This window comes from Labeo rohita, chromosome 21 (genome assembly GCF_022985175.1).
Source record: "Labeo rohita strain BAU-BD-2019 chromosome 21, IGBB_LRoh.1.0, whole genome shotgun sequence".
NCBI lineage: Eukaryota > Metazoa > Chordata > Actinopteri > Cypriniformes > Cyprinidae > Labeo > Labeo rohita.
In genome coordinates this window covers 17,321,786-17,346,017 of record NC_066889.1, presented here as the reverse complement: position 1 = coordinate 17,346,017, position 24,232 = coordinate 17,321,786, and the positions used below count along the sequence as shown (strand labels likewise).

At 34.9% G+C, this 24,232-nt stretch overlaps 6 protein-coding genes across 6 annotated transcripts; all 6 read right to left on the bottom strand.

Moving 5' to 3' along the window:
* Nucleotides 1-1,556: 1,556 nt before the first annotated feature.
* On the bottom strand, nucleotides 1,557-2,483 carry LOC127152297 (olfactory receptor 2A12-like). Its single transcript, XM_051092880.1, has one exon. It carries the CDS (start codon nucleotides 2,481-2,483, stop codon nucleotides 1,557-1,559), a length of 927 nt encoding a protein of 308 aa, XP_050948837.1.
* A 5,461-nt stretch (nucleotides 2,484-7,944) lies between these two features.
* LOC127152854 (olfactory receptor 52K1-like) lies at nucleotides 7,945-8,880 on the bottom strand. The gene has a single exon (XM_051093712.1). The coding sequence runs from the start codon at nucleotides 8,878-8,880 to the stop codon at nucleotides 7,945-7,947; it is 936 nt and encodes a 311-aa protein (XP_050949669.1).
* Nucleotides 8,881-13,235: 4,355 nt separating this feature from the next.
* LOC127152853 (olfactory receptor 52E8-like) lies at nucleotides 13,236-14,165 on the bottom strand. Its single transcript, XM_051093711.1, has one exon. The coding sequence runs from the start codon at nucleotides 14,163-14,165 to the stop codon at nucleotides 13,236-13,238; it is 930 nt and encodes a 309-aa protein (XP_050949668.1).
* Nucleotides 14,166-15,363: 1,198 nt separating this feature from the next.
* Nucleotides 15,364-16,284, bottom strand: LOC127152852 (olfactory receptor 52D1-like). The gene has a single exon (XM_051093710.1). The coding sequence runs from the start codon at nucleotides 16,282-16,284 to the stop codon at nucleotides 15,364-15,366; it is 921 nt and encodes a 306-aa protein (XP_050949667.1).
* Nucleotides 16,285-19,684: 3,400 nt separating this feature from the next.
* LOC127152851 (olfactory receptor 49-like) lies at nucleotides 19,685-20,638 on the bottom strand. Its single transcript, XM_051093709.1, has one exon. It carries the CDS (start codon nucleotides 20,636-20,638, stop codon nucleotides 19,685-19,687), a length of 954 nt encoding a protein of 317 aa, XP_050949666.1.
* A 1,192-nt stretch (nucleotides 20,639-21,830) lies between these two features.
* Nucleotides 21,831-23,258, bottom strand: LOC127152850 (olfactory receptor 49-like). The gene is made up of 2 exons (XM_051093708.1): nucleotides 22,355-23,258; nucleotides 21,831-21,862 (listed from the first exon to the last, which is right to left on the bottom strand). The coding sequence occupies exons 1-2, from the start codon at nucleotides 23,256-23,258 to the stop codon at nucleotides 21,831-21,833; spliced, it is 936 nt and encodes a 311-aa protein (XP_050949665.1).
* Nucleotides 23,259-24,232: the final 974 nt, after the last annotated feature.

Genomic DNA, 24,232 nt, shown 5'->3' with positions numbered 1-24,232 from the left:
GCAGAAAACAAAGACAAAACTATGACCATGAAACAAAACCATAACAAAAAAAACAAGGCAGTTCTTCAGCTTCTGTTTGAAAATGGTTGCCACCAAACAGGAAGTAACCAACGAAGCAGCAGAGGGAGCAACAACAGTCAGTCAGTGGGTGAGGGCTCCCTCTGCTGGTGTGGCATCACAGTCCTCCATTTTGTAAAAAGCTTCCAATATAATAGATGACACAACTGTTGAGTTCTTCATCTTTAAATGTTCAGCACACTGTAAAATCAGAATTGTTATGTTAGATTTTTGTCAAATATCTTTTTTCTTGTTGTAGATTAACAGGTTCCTTTTTTTTTAGGATTCAGTCTCCATTGCCTCCAGGTGCTGGCAGTTATCCTGCCATCTGCAAATTGAAGATACCTGCAAACATAAGTAGTACAGATAGTTCAAATCAAATAACAGATGGATGACACAACATGACTCTTACTTTACAGTTTACATGCTGTTTAAATAGAGTGTTGTGTATATAGGCTGTCTAGGGGTTTCAAATCATGTGACTAATGACTCTTTAGACAAAATCTAAAAAAAGTGTGCAAAACAAAATTAAGTCATCTGTTTTTGCACTGAATATCATATTTAATACATTAAAAAAAAAAAAAGTATACTTTTTAAGCACAAAAGCTTGTGTAGCACAGGCTCTGGGATGCGCTCCACTACGTTACAAAAAAAAAAAAAAAGTTCATCGTCTGTTATATTACTGTCTTTTCTCCAGCTAGTAAAGGTATCTTATACTGCTTGCACAAGTACTCGTCGACCCATAACCAGTGTTCGAATTGAGGGGGGGCTGGGGCGGTCCTGGACCTCCCATAAGCATTAAGGAATCTACTGTCTTTTCATCTGCAAAACTCACAAGCATTTTTCATTTATGTTTACAATAGGTTTAGTTGGTTACAATGCATTCAGTATTGTTCAGTGTTTATGGTTACATAAAGAGACTCCTTTTTTTATAAAGAGATTTTTACATGAAGAGAATCTTGCTTTTTCAGTATATTATTGGGTTTTAAGACTCTTTCACAATCTTATTTTGGATTTTAAGCCATAGATTACAGGATTCAAAAGAGGTGGCACAGTAACCATCTCTAAAGCTATAAAATGATGCAGATCCTCAAATAAATTGCTTGAGCTGTATCTGCTGTACATCATGTCAAAAAGCATTGCAATAGTGAAATGTATCAGAAATGTATCACTCTTAAGATGATATACATGCAATGACAAGCTTTACATAATAATTACAGCAAAAATAAAATGAAAGAAAAGCAAGTCCATATATGTTCACATGTTGTTCACAGTTACAGTACAGTACAGAAGACCACTGAACATAGTAATAAAGTAATATTGTAATAAAGTAATACTGTCCAAGTAATATTCAACATAATATTGTCATAACTTACCATCAGTCATTCACAATAAAAGTTTTTTTCTAAAGCATGGCAGTTTTTCAGCAATGTAATAAATCCTTTGCTTAAACATTGTACATGCAAGAAAAACAGAACAGTAATGAGTGAGTGTATTCTTTATTGTTTTCTGATTTCAACAAAACATTTAAAGAGTCTTTTGCGTACTTCATGGAGTTTTAACCCATAGACTACAGGATTGACAATAGGCGGCACAATGAGCATCTCTAGAGACAAAAAAATTTGCAGATACTCTGAAACATTTGTTGTGCCATATCTGCTGTACATGGCATCAAACAACACAGCAACAACATAATTCATCACTGTAAACATATGAGGCACACATGTCTGCCAGAATTTCCTTCTGCATTCTAATGATGCTTTGCATGCGATGATAAGTTTTATATAGGACAAAATAATAAAAACAACCAGGCAAGAATAAAATGCAATGACAAAAAATCCATAAATATTATTGATGACAGTTGATTCACATGAAAGTTTTACCATAGACCAGTTGTCACAGTACAATTTATTAATGTGATGTTTACACAGTTTCAACCTATTTGACAACACAAGAACAATAATCATGTAAACGAAGGGTAGGATCCAACAGAAGCTAAGTAATACGCTGCATGAAAATTTGTTCACTTTTGTATGATAGTCTAAAGGTTGACATATGGCCACATGTCTGTCATATGCCATTACAGTTACTGTAGTACAGTCACACAAAATTGAACTGTAGATAACAAAAGTTTGAAACGCACACATGTAAGAAGGAATCACATATGAATCCAGCAATAAATCATGCAGGAATTTAGGATAAAATCCTGCAGCTCCATACATATCATTTACACACAGATTGCACAGAAAAATGTACATTGGTTCATGTAGAGCTTTCTCCAAGACGATAACAACACTGACCCAAGTGTTAACAACAAGTATCATAATATAGAGCACCAAGAAGCATGTGAAATATATATGTCTGTATGATTTAGAGTCTCTTGGTTCCATTAGGGTGTAGGTAGGAAAAGATGTTATATTATCCATGTATATCAAATATAGTCCATGAAAATCAAGCACTTAAGAGACAATCAAAAAAAAAAAACAGATTTCTAAAACCATTCAACTATTACACCAGTGGTCAAATCTTACCGTATATGGTCTCAGTCAAAATATGAAGCCTGTAATGCTGACCTGCTTATAAATAACCCTTTTACTCATGACAACTGGTCTGTGAGGATCTTTCAAATAAACCCTAGGGGGGGGGATTGCATTACAGCATTTGGCACTCAAATCACCAGATGATTTAAAACTTAAGAATGATTTGAAAAAATTCAAATGCTTTATAAATATTTATCATTGAAAAAGCAGGGGCATCACTGGAATTCAAAGGACTCATTGCAAAATGTTTATGGGTGTCTACCGTACATCGTACATCCACCTTATTTTTCAGTGTGGAAGTAAGCCTTACTTCTAGACTTCCGGAATAATAACGAAAAGAAAAACAACGTGCAGTAAATCATAAAACTGTTTGCACCAGTGTGTTCATAAAAATAGTACAATAAAATATTATGGTAAGACACACCATTTTCCAATATCACGCAGCAAAACCAGCTGTTGCATAGTTAAAAATAGCTGTACGCGGACAAGACCGGAAGCCAAAACCATAAAATGTACAAATGGCTGCACCCGCTTATACAGAAAAAATAAGGTGGATCGTCAGGTCGCAAACTAGTAGTACAGATGAGAATCAGGTGTGCGTAATCAACTAACAACACAGGGACATAATGTGTTAAGACATGCTTTTTGGGGGGTGTTAGGTGCTGTAATTGTGTAAATACCACTAAACTGTACGATTCATTTAAATATTTGTCTCACATGAAATTTGTGGCTAAAAGAAAAACACTTCCCATTGTATATGCAATAATAGCAAATTTTTCACTTTGTCCCTTTAGTAAATCTTGAGAGTAATTTTTTAGCACCAAAAAAGGGGTTTGCGTTGACGCAAGCTGTTAAATATTAAAAAGTGATTTTTTTTCAGGATCTGCACTTTTATAGATTTCAAAAGATTTTTGTTGCAAGAGACAATAAAAACAACTTTGTGCATCTAAATGTAGCGCCACGCCAGCAGAGGGAGCCCTCACCTACTGACTGTTGCTGCTCCCTCTGCTGCTTCGTTTGTTACTTCCTGTTTGGTGGCCATAAAAGGAGGCCATTTTCAAACAGGAAGCTGCAAAGTATTGTTTTGCTCTTGCGGACTCTACCAAGCGGTTTTCCCTGTTTTCATTGCCACGGTTCTGTTTTATTATCATAGTTTTGCTTTTGTTTTTCCATAGTTCTGTCTAGTTTTTGCCATCGTTCCTTTCCTTGTTTATTTGTTACTTTTTGGACTGCTCTCCCTGGTTTTTGGACTCTGCCTGTTTTGTGGATTACGTTATTGTGTTGCCTTCGTCACTCTGTTTGTCTGGATACTGACCCTGCCTGTCTGACTACGATCTGTAAATAAAAGCTCGCACTTGGATCTTACACGCTTCCTACGAGTCCTGCTTGTTACACTAAATCACTCCAATCTTGGTTTTTTAAGTCAATGAATTTGAACAGTTTTTATGAAAAGCCTGGAAAGCTCCAGAAAATGCACGGATTTCTTGGAAAACCCACACTACATAGCTTTGGCTATGTCATCGCTTTACAGGAAAAATGACAGCCTGAGCAGCTTCAACCTGCTTTCTGTCAGAGACTGTAATATATTTAATACAGAACGTATGTGGATTTCTTCTTCACTCATTAAAATTGACAGGTGATTTTTGCACTATGTAGATTACTATCTTCTCCACTGTTTAACAGATCAAGGCAATTATCAAAATGTGATACAATTTTGTTTAATTTTCCAATATGAGATGATATATTTTTACATTACTTTTTACAATTAATTACCCCTTAGCAGATTTTGATATGTAATATGCATCACACTGTGTCAATGAATAAATGTATTGTGGCACCTTTGGTTCTCCAGCATACTTTGCAGCTGAAGTCAAATCAGAGTGATTCTCCACTTCACTCTAAAAAAGATTCTAAAACGTTTTTCCCACAGTGATTGACAGAAGAACCATTTTGGTTCCCCAAAGAACCTTTCTTGCTTAGTGTGAAGATTATTTTTATAATCAGAAGACTACAAAGAAAGCTTTGTGCATTTAAATGGTTCCACAGATGTTAAAGGTTCTTCATGGAACCTTCTTGGAACTTTTATTTTTAAAAGTTAGTATAGATGCCCCTAAATAAGTAACATTTTTAGGAGTTGTGGAAGTGCAGGCCCTTCTCCTCAAGACAGTGTTTCCCGAAGAAACACCATGTTGTTCACTTATAACATGCTTTGTGAACTCTATGGTCACTTTATTTTCACATTAACACAACCAAAAATGATTTTAGTGGGGTGCGGGTAGAAATGTCCTGAGGCTTAAAGCATTTAAAAATAATAGTAATAATAAAAATAAAACAGTCAGTCAGTTTCATCAGAACCTTGTATCAGATTAAATAGCTAATATGGAATATTCAAATATATTGCTTAAAGATAAATGAACATTGAAATAAACACTTCACTTCTTGTTTTTCTCACTACATCATTCGCAAGAGATTCAAATACCCCGACATGAGAATAAAGAGATGGTGCAATAATCTTTCATAGAGCCAGAGGTCATTAGCTATCATGAGCTGAATAATTATCCCACATGGGACACAATTTCTGTGTGGCCATTTTTCCTGGGAGACCAAGAATGGTGTTATTGATGATGGCATAGTCAAGCCAGAATAAAATTATAGACCAAAATAATTATAATTCTAGAGCAGTATAATGAAACTGACCTCCTCAAAGTGAATGGGGGACATTACATTTTTAGTAATACGAATGCATTTTTGGCATTGCCAATACAGAGCTACACTCTTACAAAATAAAGGTGCTTTAAAAGGTTCTTCACAGTGATGCCACAGAAGAACCATTTTTGGTTTCACAAAGAACCATTCAGTCAAAGGTTCTTTAAAGAATAATCTCTTGCTTAGCTTTTTATAATCTGAAGAACCTTCTTTCGCCACAAATAACCTTTTGTGAAACAGAAAGGTTGTTCAGATGTTAAAGGTTCTTTATGGAACCATTTAGACAAAAAAGTTCTTCTATGGTATCGTGAAGCACCTTTATTTTTAAGAGTGTAGTAATACACAAAGAGCTTATGTTGCTGTTTAACAGCATTCCTCTTATTGTATATTGTCAGTTTAACGCATGTTCAGTAAACTTCATCTGTTTTTCACTGGCAATAATGTTGAAAACAGCATTTTTACAGCTAAAACTGTACTGAAAGGCCTACACAGAAATTAACTTTACCCTAAATGCTAAGGCTCACTTGAGTAAAAATTGTGACCGCCTCAGTCAACCGAAGGTCATCCCAGTCAAAGCATGTTACTGCAGGTTTTTAAAACAAACTTTTATTTAAAGTGGCAAAGAAAGCCATTTCATTGTCCAACAGCTATGGTCATTCATGCTTTAAAAAAAAAAGTTTCACCAAAACACAGCCTTAAGCCTGAAGCAATACATTACATAATTATGTAACCTATAATTAATTTATTATGACATTTGCTAATTACAAATTTACATCTGTAAATACAGCGGTTTTGGATAATGATAGATACTGTATGAGGTTCCATTTATGCCAAAAAGGAGTAGACTGCTTTGTGCAATATATATGTACTTGTCTATATCTACAATATCTTTATGTCATTTCATTCTGTCATTTATGGAAGGCTTTTTCCAAAAATAATGGCGTTCTGTTTGTGCCAAAAAAAAAAAAAAAAAGTGTACAGCTCAATTGTCTATGCCTAATGTTATTGCTGTTGTTTTGTGTCTTCGTCTTTCTGGAACCGCTGAATATAATGACAAAGTACAAGGATAAATTCTAAGGTCTTAAGAGTCATTCATGTTTATAGAATAGCAAGATACATGTAAACACCTCTGTTGTTAGTAACCACCCTCACTAGTTTATAATCGGTAGACTGCGTTGGTCATTGTGCTGTGTCTGTGTTTTTTAATTTGTGCATTAAATCAGATCAACTTTCCACTCCCATTGGCGCTTTTATGGAATCGTGTTCTTTCGCTAATTTGTCATATGTGACCCTGGACCACAAAACCAGTCATAAGGGTAAATTTTCCAAAATTGAGATTAATACATAATCTGAAAGCTGAATAAATAAATATGTTTTCCATTGATGTATGGTTTGTTGGGATAGGACAATATTTGACTGAGATACAACTATTTGAATATATGAAATCTAAGGCAGCAAAAAAATCAAAATATTGAGAAAATGACCTTTAAAGTTGTCTAACTGAAGTTCTTAATAATGCATATTACTAATCAAAAATTAAGTTTTGATATATTTACTGTAGGAACTTTACAAAATATCTTCATGGAACATGATCTTTACTTAATTTCGTAATTATTTTTGGCATAAAAGAAAAATCAATAATTTTGACCGATACAATGTATTTTTGGCTATTGCTACTAATATACCCCAGCGACTTAAGACTGGTTTTGTAGTCCAGAGTCACTTTGATTTATTTGTGTACCTGAATATCTGGATACCTGGATATATAAAATACATTGCAGAACACAACATATATTGAATAAAGCTGTCAACTTTTTTTGGCACAAATGGAACACCATAAAAAGGGACAGAGGATAGAGAACGGTTGTTTGTCCCATGCATTTTATTCCACCATACTGGCCAGTGATACTTTTTAGGTTTTAGGATTTTTTGGATAAAATCCTGTTGTTCCATAATGGTAATTTATACACAGATTACAGAAAAGAAAAAATAAATAAATAAATATAATTATATGTATATATCATACCACATAAACATTGCCATAAATGTGATCATGGATGAGCACATCCATGCAATTAATCCACTAAGGACTACTGATAGTATTATACTGTTATTGTCTGAGCAAATTCTCTCTGGGATTCTGGCAATTAAACCCCTGGTAATATTCAGTGGTCTTTGTTGGGATGCTGTTTTTTAGTGCATCATAGAATTGACCAAATACAAAACACAGATATACATCAACACAGTATAGATGTATTCATAACATGACAATTCCAATACACAGACAATAGACAAGTTAGAAGGAGAGTTCATTCAAAAATAATTTTGCATGTTTCATATACATGAATTTATTTGTTTATGTAATGTAAGTAATTCTGTAAAGGATGGAAAATATGTAATCAGTCATTATAACAAAATAAACCCCTCCGGGGTGATACAAGTCCTGATCATCTTGTCAAGGTATATTTTGTTACAGTAAAAACTCAGTGTATATTATTCCTTTAGCAAGGATTTTGCACCATAATGAGAAGATGACTTTCCCTTTACTTCTATCTTCCTTGAGTTTACATAAAGCACAGACGACAGTTCACATTTTCTCTTTTTCCTCACAGAATTCACCACAGCATATAAACAACATATTTCATACTTTGTCATTTTTGGTACAATTCATGCATAAATTTAAGATTCGTTTGCGAACTTCTGCTAGTTTTAAGCCATAGATTACAGGATTAAAAAGAGGTGGCACTACAATCATCTCTAAAGCCAAAAAATTACGCAAGATTACAGGGAAATCACTTGATCCATATCTGTTATAGATGGTATCAAAAAGTATTGCAACAGTCAGATTTATCAATGAAAGTAAATGAGGCACACATGTCTGCCAAAATTTCCTTCTGCATTCTAATGATGCTTTACATGCCATGATAAGTTTTATATAGGACATCATAATTACAAGCACAAGCGCAAAATACAATGAAATAAAAATAAATCCATAAATGTTATTGATGACAGTTGACTCACATGAGAGTTTTACTATTGACCAGTTGTCACAATACAATTTCTCAATTTGACTTCTACATGGTACCAACCTAGTTGACAGGAAAACTGCAAAGAACATAGTAAGAAATGGTACGACCCAACATAAGCCAAGTAATATGCTGCATGAAAATTTGTTCATCTTTGAGTGATAGTCTAAAGGTCGACATATAGCCACATGTCTGTCATAAGCCATCACTGCTAATGTAGAATATTCACACATTACATAAGTATAAACAACAAAAGCCTGGAATGCACACATGTAAGATGGAATTACATATGAATTCAATATTAAATCATTCAAGAATTTAGGATAAAATGCTGCTGTTCCATAAATATCATTTAAACACAGATTACACAGAAAAATGTACATTGGTTCATGAAGGGCTTTTTCTAACACAATGACTACAGTGAGCCAAATGTTCACAAACAGTATCATAACATAGAGGAACAAAAAGCATGTGAAATAAATATACCTGTATGATTTAGCGTTGTGTGGTTCCATTAGAGTGTAGGTTGTAAAATTTATCATATTATCCATCATATATTTTAAGCTTACATTTGTCCATTTGCAACATGCTTTTCAAAATGAGTCAAATAAAACCAACAACTGCAAGTAACAGATAAGCACTGAAATTTTTTCTTCAACTTAAAAATATGGCATACATGTTTTTAAAATACAATAAAATAAAATACAATGCATTAACACAAATCAAACATTACCATTGTATTGCCTTGAGTTGTGATCCTGAACACTCACATTCATGAAGTGGATGGTTTGAATTGGACTACACAAGGTTGCACTTTTATGTGCAGATTGGCATTAAAAACAGCACAGAATCTGTAATGTGGTGTGTCATATTATGAACAAGAAAAAAAAAAGTTAAGCCCACCAAGGAATTTGTTTATTGAATATGACATCGTATTGCTGACAAGGGAATAAACGTCACCATTCTCACAATTTGTGTCGACGCACAGTTCAAAAACCACTGATTTACCAGTTCCAATTTACCTGTATTTGGAATTGCAGTTGATCCTGAGAGGTACTGTATGAGGGTCCATTTGGTACTGTATGAGGGTCCATTTGTGCCAAAAAAAAAAAAAAACAAACTATTTGTTGTATCTATAATCAACATTTTGGCACAAACAGAATACCTTTTTAGGAAAAGTATCATGTGCCTTTGAAATTACTGAGGGTACTCAAGTCAAGATTGTATACAGCAAGATGAAACAGCATCTCTCTGTTGTGCTGTAGAACATATTTCATTCATCATGATCTTTTTATACAGGGCTGTCAGTAGATTAATAATTTTAATCAGATTAATCACACCAAATTTTCATCAGTTTAATCACATGCTTTTTGTGTGATTAATTGTGTGAGCACCGCTGAGGCCGCCGCAACAGCCTGGGCCAGCAGTCAGGCCTGAACAACAGCCAGTCACTCACAGGAGGGTGACACCACCAGCCCATCCTCAGGTTGTTAAGAACCCATGAAATGCTTCATAGCAAACCAGAGATGGGTGACCCAGAGAGGAAGGACCTCCTTTCCTGGTCACACTTCCGGTGTTTTTGGTCCTCCCCCTGTGTGATGGCCAGGTGTTAAGATTACATGTCAGAGCCTGTTCGGATGCAGATTCTCTGCCTCCTCATGTTGTGATGGAACAGGTCAGTCATCAAGTCAGTATGACACATGTCAGTGAACTCCAGTTCCTGCATTTGTCAGTGACTTCTTTGACAGACCCGGCAGACAAGGCACTGTGTCCCCCAAAGAACATATGTAGCTGCCCTTCGGTATCTATAAACGAGACACAGAGAGTTTCTGACGGGTACTTCTTTCTTTATTTCGCTCGTGAAGAGCGCCATTGAGCTTTAGTTTGCGTAGCACCGTGAAACTACACAAAGGAACAACAAAACCAGTAAATACAACTCATATACAGAAAAATACGATAGATAAAGTTCACATTTACAGAGAAATTAACAAATGTAAAATAGACGATGAAGTGAATAAAGACAATATGGAAGGATTAACTAACAAGCAGAGCTCAACGATTAAAATATACATACAAACAAGCTCATAGGACTCTAAAATAAAGTACAACACTCATTGCACAAACACTGTGCAAAGTCAGGGAGGACATGGAACAACTCTTTTTTTGGCCTACATTATTCGCCCAACAAGACTTGGTTCTCAGAGCTTGTGTAGTTGGCGTTAGCTCCTCCCTGGCGATTCTTATGAGAAGAGGTCTTCTCTCCCAGGGTAAGGGTACAATCTGACACCCGCTTCGATCTCTGGAACCTCTGTGTTTGGTCCCTGGATGCGCCCAGGAGGAACTCAAAGGTCATTCGTCCACAGTGGTGAATATAATTTCTCAGGCGAGGACCCCCTCTACGAGTTGGCTATACGACCTGAAATGGCACATTTTATGCTTTTACACTTAAGGTTTACTTGGCCACTATTGCAGCAAACCAAGACACTGCAGATGGCAGATTAGTGGGGAAGCATGTTCTGGTTTTTAGAGTCCTTAGAGGCACCTGGAGGTTGATTCATCCAAGGCCGCGCCTCATCCCCTCTTGGGATCTCTTTGTGGTCCTTCAGGCCTTAAGCCAGGCTCACAATACTGGATTTTTAAAATCCTAACCAATAATGAAATCTGGTTGCATAAGGAGAATCTTTGCAGATTATCTTCCCTGAAATCTTAAACATGCACACACTACAAGTTTGGAAATTGTGGCGCATCACACACTACAAGATATTATTAAGATTATCATGCCGAAGGAGCGCCTCACATGATCTTACGCAACAAATCGTCATTTCAGCAACCAGTGTTTACAAATGTTAGCCTGTTAGCAGCTTTATGCACTCACCCGGTATGTTGAAAACTGAGACGATTTCACTCCAGAGCTTTCCTTGCTCCATGCGGTTGTGGTATGTTTTCAACATATTATACAGACAGTGTTACTACAAAACCATAAGAAGCAGTTTCCTCCATCTCCACTATCCAATGGACCACACAGCAGCTGTTTTGCAGTTGTGCATTGGCTGTTGTGAAAGTACTGACGTAATCATAGCCGTGAGCATCCCAATTTAAAATCCTGAATATCAAACATGTTTGATATGAGCAGGGCGGCCCCGGTTTGTGTGAGAGCAGATCAGGAGGTGCAAGATTCAATCTGTGAACATCTCACATTACCAGATAATCCATGCCGAACATCAGGACCGATCGAGGTGGTCGACCAGATTTTTGTTCTGATTCTAGGGAGCGGAAATTCGGGGCAAAATTGGATTAAAATCCTGTAGTGTGAGCCTGGCTTACAGAGGGATCCATTCGAGCCCAAGGCCCATCCTTACAGAGGTCAGGTGGTAACCTTGCAAGCTACCCTCCCGCAGGAGGAGGGACCCTGACCTATCTCTGTTGTGCCTGGTGTGAGTCCTACGCATCTATTTGAAATGCACACAGAGTTTCAGAATGTTTGAACAGCTCTTTATCTGCTTCAGAGGTCAGCAGAAGGGGAATGCTGTCTCCAAACAAAGGATCTCCCACTGGATTGTGGATGCGATCCTAATGGCCTATAATGCCATAGGCTTACCATGCCCACTGGTAGTGAGGGGACACTCAACCCTGGACTACCCTACCATCACTCAAACACCCCCTTACGTAGCAAAATTTAGAGGAGGAACTCACTTCAAGATTCCATTAGATTACTCAACTCAAAAAGACGAGTGAGCAAATGCCACACTGGTCTATTTCTGCGTGGATGTCCAGGAGATGACTATTGAAATTTTCTTGCCAACTTCATTGGCCTTTTCTCAATGATGTCAGATGTGTCTGGGCTCCCAAGTGTGACCTCTAATGTTGGAACTTCCCTCAATCAGGGAATGAGGGTAACCATACGTAGCCGAGATGTTTCATCTGGCCATACAAAGTATGATGTTTTCAGTTTGTATTTCACAAACTTGTTTGAATGCATTAGCTTACTGGATCATTGGACTAAAAACTTTCCCAGAGTCCTGGGTTTAAAATTATTTGATTGGAAACAAATCAAAAAGTGTTGCAACAGAGAAATCCATCAGTTACATGAGGCACACATGTCTGCCAAAATTTCCTTCTACAGTTTATATAAGACATACTAATTACAATCACAAGGACTATATTTTAAGACATAATATATATATATATATATATATAAATGTAATTGGTGGCAACTGATCCATATGAGAGCTTTAACATTGATAAGTCAATGTATAATTAATCCAGCATTAAATCATGTATGAATTAAGGATAAAATCCTTGTTTTCTATAAATAAAATTTACACACAGCTTACAGAGAAAAATGTACATTGGTTTATGAAAACAATAAATCAAATGTTCATTAACAGTATCATAACACAGAGGAACAAAATACATAGCAAAATATGAATAATTCGACTAAATACATAAAACACACATATACACAGAGCATAAGGTAATAATAACATAAGAATTCCTAAACACAAACAATGGACAATTAAGAAGAATAGTTCACCCAAAAATAATTTTGTGATTATATATAAATAACATTATATATAAACATTATATACAAAACTATAAAATTGACACAGGAGATTCTGACATTATGTGTAAAGGTACATATATTTTATTATGAAAAGTCCACCTAAAGTATCAAATCTAAATGCTTTTGTTAAAACCAGTTTACTACTCCATAGAAAAAATAACTTAAATTACTGAATATACAACATTTATATACAAATTGATATTTTAATGTTGTTGCAGTCTGCATGATTTTCCCATGACTTATATCTTTCTTGACTTGTGTCTTTACATAAAGCACAGATGACAGTTCACAGTTTTCCATTTTTTCCTAACAGAATACACTACAGCATATACACAGTATACTTCATACTTTTTTAGTACAAATCATGCATAAGTTTAGGATTCTTTTGCGAACTTCTGTTAGTTTTAAGCCATAGATTACAGGATTGAAAAGAGGTGGCACTACAATCATCTCTAAAGCCAAAAAATTACGCAGATTTATGGGAAAATCACTTGATCCATATCTGTTATAGATGTTATCAAAAAGTATTGCAACAGTCAGATTTATCAATGAAAGTAAATGAGGCACACATGTCTGCCAAAATTTCCTTCTGCACTCTAATGATGCTTTACATGCCATGACAAGTTTTATATAGGACACCATAATTGCAATCACAAGCCCAAAATACAATGAAATAAAAATAAATCCATAAATATTATTAATGACAGTTGACTCACATGAGAGTTTTACTATTGACCAGTTGTCACAATACAATTTTTCAATATGATTTCTACATGGTACCAACCTAGTTGACAGGAAAACTGCAATGAACATAGTAAGAAATGGTACGACCCAACATAAGCCAAGTAATATGCTGCATGAAAATTTGTTCATCTTTGAGTGATAGTCTAAAGGTCGACATATAGCCACATGTCTATCATAAGCCATCACTGCTAAGGTACAATATTCACACATTACATAAGTATAAACAACAAAAGCCTGGAATGCACACATGTAAGATGGAATTACATATGAATTCAATATTAAATCATTCAAGAATTTAGGATAAAATGCTGCTGTTCCATAAATGTCATTTAAGCACAGATTACACAGAAAAATGTACATTGGTTCATAAAGGGCTTTTTCTAACACAATGACTACAGTGAGCCAAATGTTCACAAACAGTATCATAACATAGAGGAACAAAAAGCATGTGAAATAAATATACCTGTATGTTTTAGTGTTGTGTGGTTCCATCAGAGTGTAGGTTGTAAAATTTATCATATTATCCATCATGTATTTTAAGATCACATTTGTCCATATGCAACATGCTTTTTAAAATGAGTCATATAAAACCAACAACTGCATCTCAAGTAACTGATATGCACTGACATCTTTTCCTCAACTTAAAACTATGGCACACATGTTAGCATTAACACAAATCAAACATTACCATTGCATTGCCTTGAGCTGTGATCTTGAACACTCACATTCATGAAGTAGAAGCACTATGAACCATTGGTTTAAACTGGACTACACAAAGCTGCACTTTTATGTGCAGAGTGGCATTAAAAAACAGCACAAGATCTGTGATCTGAACAACACATGTGGTGCGTCATATTATGAACAAGAAAACAAACAAGTTCAGCTCACCAAGGAATTTGTTTATTGAATATGAGATCATATTTCTGACAAGGGAATATACGTCACCATTCTCACAATTTGTGTCGACCCAAACTACTCCCATAGTGAATGTCACCAAGGCCTCATATCTAGAAGTAGAAGGGCCGGGATGGAAAACAGCTGAGCAGACCCATGGTCTTCTAAAAAAAGAATGCGAGCCACTTGCATAATGTGCCTATGGCCATGATATATTTTACTCAGCCTGAGAATAGTCAGAAAGTCAAATCCAATCCAAATGAGGTGTGTAGATGACAGAAAAAAAAAAATCCAAAAGCTTGGCATTGACAAGGGTCACATGTGACCAAAACTTCTACCCTTTTTTTTTTTAATTATGACAAACATGATTTTAAACAACAGTGTGTACTAATAACATTACCATTTCCTTGCCATTTCAGTAGCCTGTTATTATTAAAGACCAGTACCACTGACACCAGTAATGTTACTGATGTCTCCATTAAATGCATTTTCCCTAAATTTTACCCATTAATTATAGTTATTCAACATTACAGTATAATTGAAAGCCATTATTAAATAAAATAATAATAATGATAATAAAAAAATGTAAATAATAAAGCTCCCTCAGGGTGATACAAGTCCTGATCATCTTGTCAAGGTGTATTTTGTTACAGTAAAAGCTCAGTATATATTATTTCTCTAGCAAAGTATTAAATAGGCTTCCAGCATAATGAGAAGATAAAGGCATGGGTTCCCCTTGACTTATATTTTCTTTGACTTCTGTCTTTACATTAAGCACAGGTGACATTCACAATTTTTTCCTTTTTTCCTAAAAGTATATACACAACATGTTTCATATTTTGCCATTCATGCATAGTTTTAGGATTCTTTTGCGAACTTCTGTTAGTTTTAAGCCATAGATTACAGGATTAAAAAGAGGTGGCACTACAATCATCTCTAACGCCAAAAAATTACGCAGGTTTACATTGAAATCACTTGATCCGAATCTGTTATAGATGGTATCAAAAAGTATTGCAACAGTCAGATTTATCAACGAAAGTAAATGAGGCACACATGTCTGCCAAAATTTCCTTCTGCATTCTAATGATGCTTTACATGCCATGATAAGTTTTATATAGGACATCATAATTACAAGCACAAGCCCAAAATACAATGAAATAAAAATAAATCCGTAAATATTATTAATGACAGTTGACTCACATGAGAGTTTTACTATTGACCAGTTGTCACAATACAATTTTTCAATACGATTTCTACATGGTACCAACCTAGTTGACAGGAAAACTGCAATGAACATATTAAGAAATGGTACGACCCAACATAAGCCAAGTAATATGCTGCATGAAAATTTGTTCATCTTTGAGTGATAGTCTAAAGGTCGACATATAGCCACATGTCTGTCATAAGCCATCACTGCTAATGTAGAATATTCACACATTACATAAGTATAAACAACAAAAGCCTGGAATGCACACATGTAAGATGGAATTACATATGAATTCAATAATAAATCATGCAAGAATTTAGGATAAAATGCTGCTGTTCCATAAATATCATTTAAACACAGATTACACAGAAAAATGTACATTGGTTCATGAAGGGCTTTTTCTAACACAATGACTACAGTGAGCCAAATGTTCACAAACAGTATCATAACATAGAGGAACAAAAAGCATGTGAAATAAATATACCTGAACAATTTAGCGTTGTATGGTTCCATCAGAGTGTAGGTTGTAAAATTTGTCATATCCATTGTGTATTTAACAACAACAAGTAACTAATAAGCACTGACATCTTCAATTTGAAAATATGACATACATGCTTTTAAAATATAATGAGCATTAACACCAATAAAACATTACCATTGCATTGCCTTTTTGTGATCTTGCATGCTCACATTCATGAGCACTATGAACCACTGACCTGCTTATAAATAACGTTTTTGCTCGGTTTAAGTTCTCTGTTCTGCTAAATATGCCCTGGGGGAAATTCAGTGAGCACTGAAGCATTTTTTTTTTCTTTAAAGGAATAGTTCAGAAAAAAGAAACAACAAACAGAGTAAATTTAAAAATTTTTTTTTTTTTTTTTTTTTTTGTATGAACTATAGATGAAGCTCAGCTGACAAATATAATCAAAATATGTTTAGGTTATGTTAATGTTCCAGTGGTTACACACTTAAGTTATATTTTGAAATGTCTCTATCTCTCTTTAATATGATACAGTATTTAAAAAAAAAAAAAAAAAAAAAAAACATTGAAACTACTATATATTTCAATTAAAAATTACAAAAAAAGGAAAAAGAATGAATTTCAGTCATTAAAAAAATATGGCAATGAATGTAGTTTTTTCCTTTTTTTATTTATTTATTTATTTGTTTTCTAGCGTAGGGATGTAACGGTATGCAAATTTCTTATCACATGCTGGAAATGTTAAAAAAGTACTGACACATAAATCATTTCAGCAAGTTTTTTATTTACACTGACCAAAATTATAAACGCAACACTTTTGTTTTTGCCCCCATTTTTCATGAGCTGAACTAAAAAATCTAGGACTTTTTCTATGTACAAAAAAGGCCTATTTCTTTAAAATATTGTTCAGAAATCTGTGTTAATGAGCCTGCCCATACCATAACCCCACCGCCACCATGGGCCACTCGATCCACAATGTTGACATCAGCAAACCGCTCACCCACACGACGCCATACACGCTGTCTGCCATCTGCCCTGTACAGTGAAAACCGGGATTCATCCGTGAAGAGAACACCTCTCCAAAGTGCCAGACACCATCGAATGAGAGTATTTGCCCACTGTGATTATAATTACAGCTTTTGATTGTACTTTATTGTACACTTTATTATATATATATTGTAACGATGACTCAGAGGCGTGAGGATCCATTTGCAGGCTGTTTATTGACAGACGTACAAACAAACAACAAGCAGCAGTAATCGCAAATCCGGGGACAGGCGGGTAGGTCGGGGCAGGCGGCTAGTGTCAGAGTCCGTAATCAGGCTAGAAGGTCGGGGCAGGCAGCTAGAAACAGAGTCCGTTAAACAGGCAGAAGGGTCGGGGCAGGCGGCTAGAAACAGAGTCCGTTAAACAGGCAGAAGGGTCGGGGCAGGCGGCTATGATCAAACACGAGGAGACAGTCCAAACGATAACAAAAGGTCAACAGGGAGAAAACGCTCAAAAATGATCACCGTGGCAAATCAAGACTTCGCGAGAGACAAGCTGTCTGGAACGCACACAGCATTAGGTTAACATTTCAATAAATAAACGTGTACTACAATTACAAGCCAAATGACATTTCAGCATTTGACAAATGGATACCTCCTAAGTAGCACTTAAAGAACGACTATGTGCGATTGTGTTAAGTTCATGTTTGGGAAACGCACATGAAATAATAACGAAAATTACTGAAGTGACTCTAGAAAACGTTCTTAAACTCTAAGATCAATTGTTATGGGGAAATGACAGCGCGTGTGCTCCAAGAATGTGGTTGTGAGCAGTGTTGGCTAGTAGTTACTAGTAATTTAGTTACTGTAATAAGATTACTTTTTGCAGTAACTAGTAGTGTATCTAAGTACTAATAAGATTTTAGTAATAATATTACAATTATCCATAAAACAGCTTAGTTGCTTAGTTAATTTTGATTCCTCAACCTCGCTGAATTAAAATCTAACAATCAAATAATTCCTAGATTCCTTCCTCCTGAAGAAGGCTGTGAAGCCAAAACATGTAGATCTACACTTTTTACTGTTTTAATGGTTTAGCCCAGTTAATTAAAGGCTTTTTACAACACAAGTGCCTTAGATTATCTGTTTTTCTCAGATTAGTATTATTTACCTTCAAATATTCATTCCTGGTCCTTGTTGTTTTTTCAATTTGTCAATTCCTAGATTTATTTTCATAATTTTCACAACTCGCACATGCATGTGATGTCCCCAGTGCAGTAGGCAAGCTTGGAATATGGAAAAGCTTACATTCAGCAGATAGAAATATAGCATTATATTGATTTTGTCAGGAAAAAAGATGATCTGAACACTGCTGTGTAAATTGTGGCTTTACTTTACTCTGGCATTACATCCCACCCACATCCCTCTGATCAGCATGTGGAATTTTATGTGAAAGATACACAGTTAACTTCTGTGGGGCAGAAAATAATATGTAAAGTAATAATATTACTTCTGAAAGTAGTAACTAGTAATGAGTAATATATTACATTGTTTGAGTAACTAACTCAACACTGGTTGTGAGTCCTGAAAATTTACAGGTGTGAGTTCGCACTAAAATATAATTGCTGCTGTGTTAACATGGCCAAAAACTGCCCACAGGCTGAATGTAAAGTAAGTCTCTGTAAGTCCTCTCTCTGACCATAGGTGGCGCTTATGGAACAGCAAAGTTACAGCTGTTTCAGTAACCTCAGTTGACAGCAGCAATGCGATTAAGAACACTTTATTAGGTACTACATGGAGCGAAGATGGAAACAAAATACCATCAAATCATTTTTGAAGACAATCAGAAACTTTAGAGGTACAATCATTTAATAGTTCTTTAATATATTAATTTTGTATAATTTTCTCAGCACCCTTTTAAAACCTCACAGCTTTCTGCCATGCTTTCACACAATCCTGCTGAAAAAAATAAATAAATAAAAAAAAAGCTAAAACCAACCTAAACTGGTTGGCTGGTCTTAGCAGGTTTAAGCTGGAAATAGCTGGTTTTAGCTGGTCTCCCAGCCTGGTTAGGCTTGTCAGACTGGTTTTAGCAGGTCATCCCAGCTGGTCTCCCAGCCTGACCAGCTAGCAAGTGAATAAATAATCTCTTAATAATCCATGAGCACATGACTCCAGTCTTCTAAATGAATGTCTTGTAAAGTGAAAATCATAGCAAAAACAATTCAAAAGTGTGCACTGGAAGGGTGCACTAGAAGGGCTTGAAGGCAGCATAATTTAAAATAAAAACTCTAATTCAAACAATAATTCAGCCCACATATCACATGTATCAGCAAATTCCCAATATTTTTTCTGGCATATTTTATGATACCGTGATGTTCATATAATGTTGACAGCTTCTTACATTCTGTTACAATTCATTCTTAAAACAAATAACATGTTTTGTATGTCTGTTTCATTACAGTACGCCAAGTAATTCTTATGATTTTAGGCCTTTTTGAGCTTCTGAAATGTTCACTCTTGCTGAAATGCATGAGGCAAAAACTCTGCGCACTGCTCTAATGTTTAGTCCATAAATCAGAGGATTGAACACAGGTGGGACTATCACCAGTTCAAGAGCCAGGAAATTTCGGAGACTCTCTGGAATGTCATTTGAACCATATCTGCTGTACATAACATCAAAAAGCAAAGCAAAAGTGAAATTCATCAGTGATAATATATGTGGCAAACATGTTTGCCAGAATTTCCTTCTGTTTTCTAAAGATGCTTTGCATGCAGAGATCAGTTTAGCATAGGACACAATGATGATAACAGCACAGCAACAAAATATAACAGCAACAATATATCCATAGACATTATTAACAAAAGATGATGCACAAGACAGTTTTACAATTGACCAGTTGTCACAATATAATTTGTCAATGTGATATTTACAAAACGGCCTCAGGTTTGATAACAGGGCTGCTGGAATCACAGAGAAGTTGGGGACCATCCATGAAAACAGAATTAATTTCACACAGGTGTATTTAGTCAATTTGGAATGATAGTCTAAAGGTTTACATATGGCTACATATCTATCATAAGACATTACTGTTAATATTGTAAACTCACATAGTAAAGAGCTGTAAATAACAAAGGACTGCAGAGCACACATGTGAGAGGAGATCACATATGAATTCAATATTAAATCAGACAGAAATTTAGGATAAAATCCTGAAGCTCCATACACTCCATTTACAGACAGATGACACAAAAATATGTACATCGGTTCACGAAGAGCTTTCTGCATGATAATGACCATAACAAGACGAATATTAATTGATAATATAAGCAGATAAATGAAAAGAAAACAAGTGAAATATAAGTGCCAATATGTTTCAGACTGTTTTGGCACCATAAGAGTCAGTCTCAAAGGAGAAGACATGTTATCCATGAAGTTATGGTTATTCCTCCAAATCAATAATATTTTGCAATAAAAAACGCACATGAGGCGATATTAATAGGTTAATGCTAAAATTACTACTGTATATACATCCATTTATCATCTGTTAATTAGACTTCAATGTCCATTGCTGGCTGTGGAAAATCTTGGAAAGTTGGAGCTCAACTTCAGGCAAACAATCAGATCAACCAACTGGAAGTTATGTTTGCATGTGGAGAGCTGAAAGTCTTGGTTCTTATAACATCCTTTTTCAGTTGGGAAATCATCTGAAATATCTTGGGATTCATTATAATGATAGTCTTTGCAAGCTTTGCAAACATTATGTTTAACTTGAAAAATAGCAACAAACTTCATTTTGTAACTTCCACATTGTAAAATCTCTTTACATGACCTTACCCCCATTGACTTTCATAGTTTTTTTGTTTGTTTGTTTGTTGGTTTATTTCAATGGGGACCAACAACTGTTTGGTTACCAGCATTCTTCAAAACATCTTCTTTTATGTTTCACAGAAGAAAGAAACTTATACAGGTTCAGAACAACTTGAGAGTCAGTAAATGGTGACAGAATTTGTATTTTTTTGTATGAACTATCCCTTTAAAGATTAATAAAGTAAATGATCAGGTTTGCTTTTCACAAAAAAGTGGCCACCATGCTATATATACTGAAGTTTTAATGAACACAGTCTTATTTTATCTGATTACATATATTATACACATAAACGGAAAGCTATGTTTCATGGAAGACACAAACAAAACAAACCTACTAAATCTAGGCTAAATTATCAATACTTCCAATACTGAAATTGCATTGAGAGGTCACATCATTTATTTTAGGCTAACAACTGTGCTGTTTGATAAAACTTTAAATAAGAGAAAATAGCTTTTTTTGTAATGAATGATTGATCATTTTCCAAAGTATTAAGTACGAATAAAAAAAAAAAAAAATAAATAAAAAAAAAATAAAAACTAAACAAATATCCTGGTGCATTTTCATATGAGAGGACAACAAATGATGGAGTTTTCACTGAAGGAAATGTTATAATGGATTTTGGACTTGTATTTTGGCAAGAAACAATTGTGCGAAGGTAAAAACTTGATGGATTTATTTCTTACAAGCATGCAGCTTTTCACTTCACAAGACATTAATTGATCCACTGGAATCATGTAGATTATTTATAGATTATTATGTTTTTATCAGCTGTTTGGACACGTTCACGACACCCAATCACTGCAGAGGACCTATTGGTGAACAAGTGACTGCTAAATTTATGTAAATCTGTTCTGACGAAGAAACACAATAATCTACATCCGGAATGGCCTGAGGGTGATTAAGTCTTCAGCTGAGTTAAATTTTTGGGTGAAATATTTCTTTAAGTGCATTTCCAAATAAAAAGAGGGAGGCCAAATACCAGGAATCCAAGTTTGTGTGCACTGGAAGGGCTTGAAGGCAGCATAATTCAGAATAAAAACTCTAATTCAAACAGTAATTCAGCTCACATATCATGTATCAGCAAATTCCCAATATTCTTTCTGGAATATTTTATGATAACGTGATGTTCATATAATGTTGACAGCTTCTTACATTGTTACAATTCATTCATAAAACAAATTATAACATGTTTGCATGTCTGTTTCATTACAGCACGCCAAGTAATTCTTATGATTTTAGGCCTTTTTGAGCTTCTAAAATTTTCACTCTTGCTGAAATGCATGAGGCAAAAACTCTGCGCACTGCTCTAATGTTTAGTCCATAAATCAGAGGATTGAACAGAGGTGGGACTATCACCAGTTCAAGAGCCAAAAAATTACGGAGACCCTCTGGAATGTCATTTGAACCATATCTGCTGTACATAACATCAAAAAGCAAAGCAAAAGTGAAATTCAACAGTGATAACATATGTGGTAAACATGTTTGCCAGAATTTCCTTCTGTTTTCTAAAGATGCTTTGCATGCAGTGATCAGTTTAGCATAGGACAGAAAGATGATAATAGCACAGCATAAAAATACAACATAAATAATATATCCAAAGACATTATTAATAAAAGATGATGCACAAGACAGTTTTACAATTGACCAGTTGTCACAATATAATTTGTCAATGTGATATTTACAAAACGGCCTCAGGTTTGATAACAAGGCTGCTGTAACACAAAAGCAGTTGGGGACAATCCATGAGAACAGAATTAATTTCACACAGGTGATTTTAGTTAATTTGGAATGATAGTCTAAAGGTTTACATATGGCTACATATCTATCATAAGACATCACTGTTAATATTGTAAACTCACACAGTAAAGAGCTGTAAATAACAATGGATTGCAGAGCACACATGTGAGAGGAGATCACATATGAATCCAATATTAAATCAGACAGAAATTTAGGATAAAATCCTGAAGCTCCATACACTCCATTTACAGACAGATGACACAGGAATATGTACATCGGTTCATGAAGAGCTTTCTGCATGATAATGACCATAACAAGACGAATATTAATTGATAATATAAGCAGATAAATGAAAAGAAAACAAGTGAAATATAGATGCCAATATGTTTCAGATTGTTTTGGCACCATAAGAGTCAGTCTCAAAGGAGAAGACATGTTATCCATCAAGTTATATTTATTCCTCCAAATCAATAATATTTTGCAATAAAACATGCACATGAGGCGATATTAATAGGTTAATGCTAAAATTACTACTGTATATACATCCATTTATCATCTGTTAATTAGACTTCAGTGTCCATTGCTGGCTGTGGAAAATCTTGGAAAGTTGGAGTTCAACTTCAGGCAAACAATCAGATCAACCAATTGGAAGTTGTGTGTCTACATGTGGAGAGCTGAAAGTCTTGGTTCTTATAACATCCTTTTTCAGTCGGGAAATCATCTGAAATATCTTGGGATTCATTATAATGATAGTCTTTGCAAGCTTTACAAACATTATGTTTAACTTGAAAAATGGCAACAAACTAAATTTTGTAATTTCCACATTGTAAAATCTCTTTTCATGACCTTACCCTCATTGAATTTGTATTTTTTGGATGAACTATCCCTTTAAGTAAACATAAAATAAACACGTAAAGTAAATGATCAAACTGGTAAAGTAATTGATCAGGTTTGCATTTCACAAAAAAGTGGCCACCATGCTATATATAATGCTATATATACTGAAGTTTTAATGTACACAGTTTTATTTTATTTGAGTACATATATTATTGTCACAAACGCGGTCTCTGTGGCTCCCTCCGACCACCGTCAGCGGGAACCATCACCGGACTTTTAAGTAGGGTTAGGTATCGTTTGGGGTTTTTTCGATACCGGTGCCAAATCGATACTTTTAAAACGGTACTGGTGCCAAAACGGTGCCTGAACCGATACTTTGAAAAAAGCCACAAAGTGGTGGATGACACAAAAATATATTTTTATTGGACAAAAAAGTTCTTTAAATTGAACAATGTATTAAAAGTAAAAAAAGAAAAAAAAAAAAAAAAGAAGTAGTACTATACATTATTAAGTCAATGCAAAACGCAACAACAATAAAACCTAAGCCACCTAACCAAACTACAATAATTTAACAGCTTAAA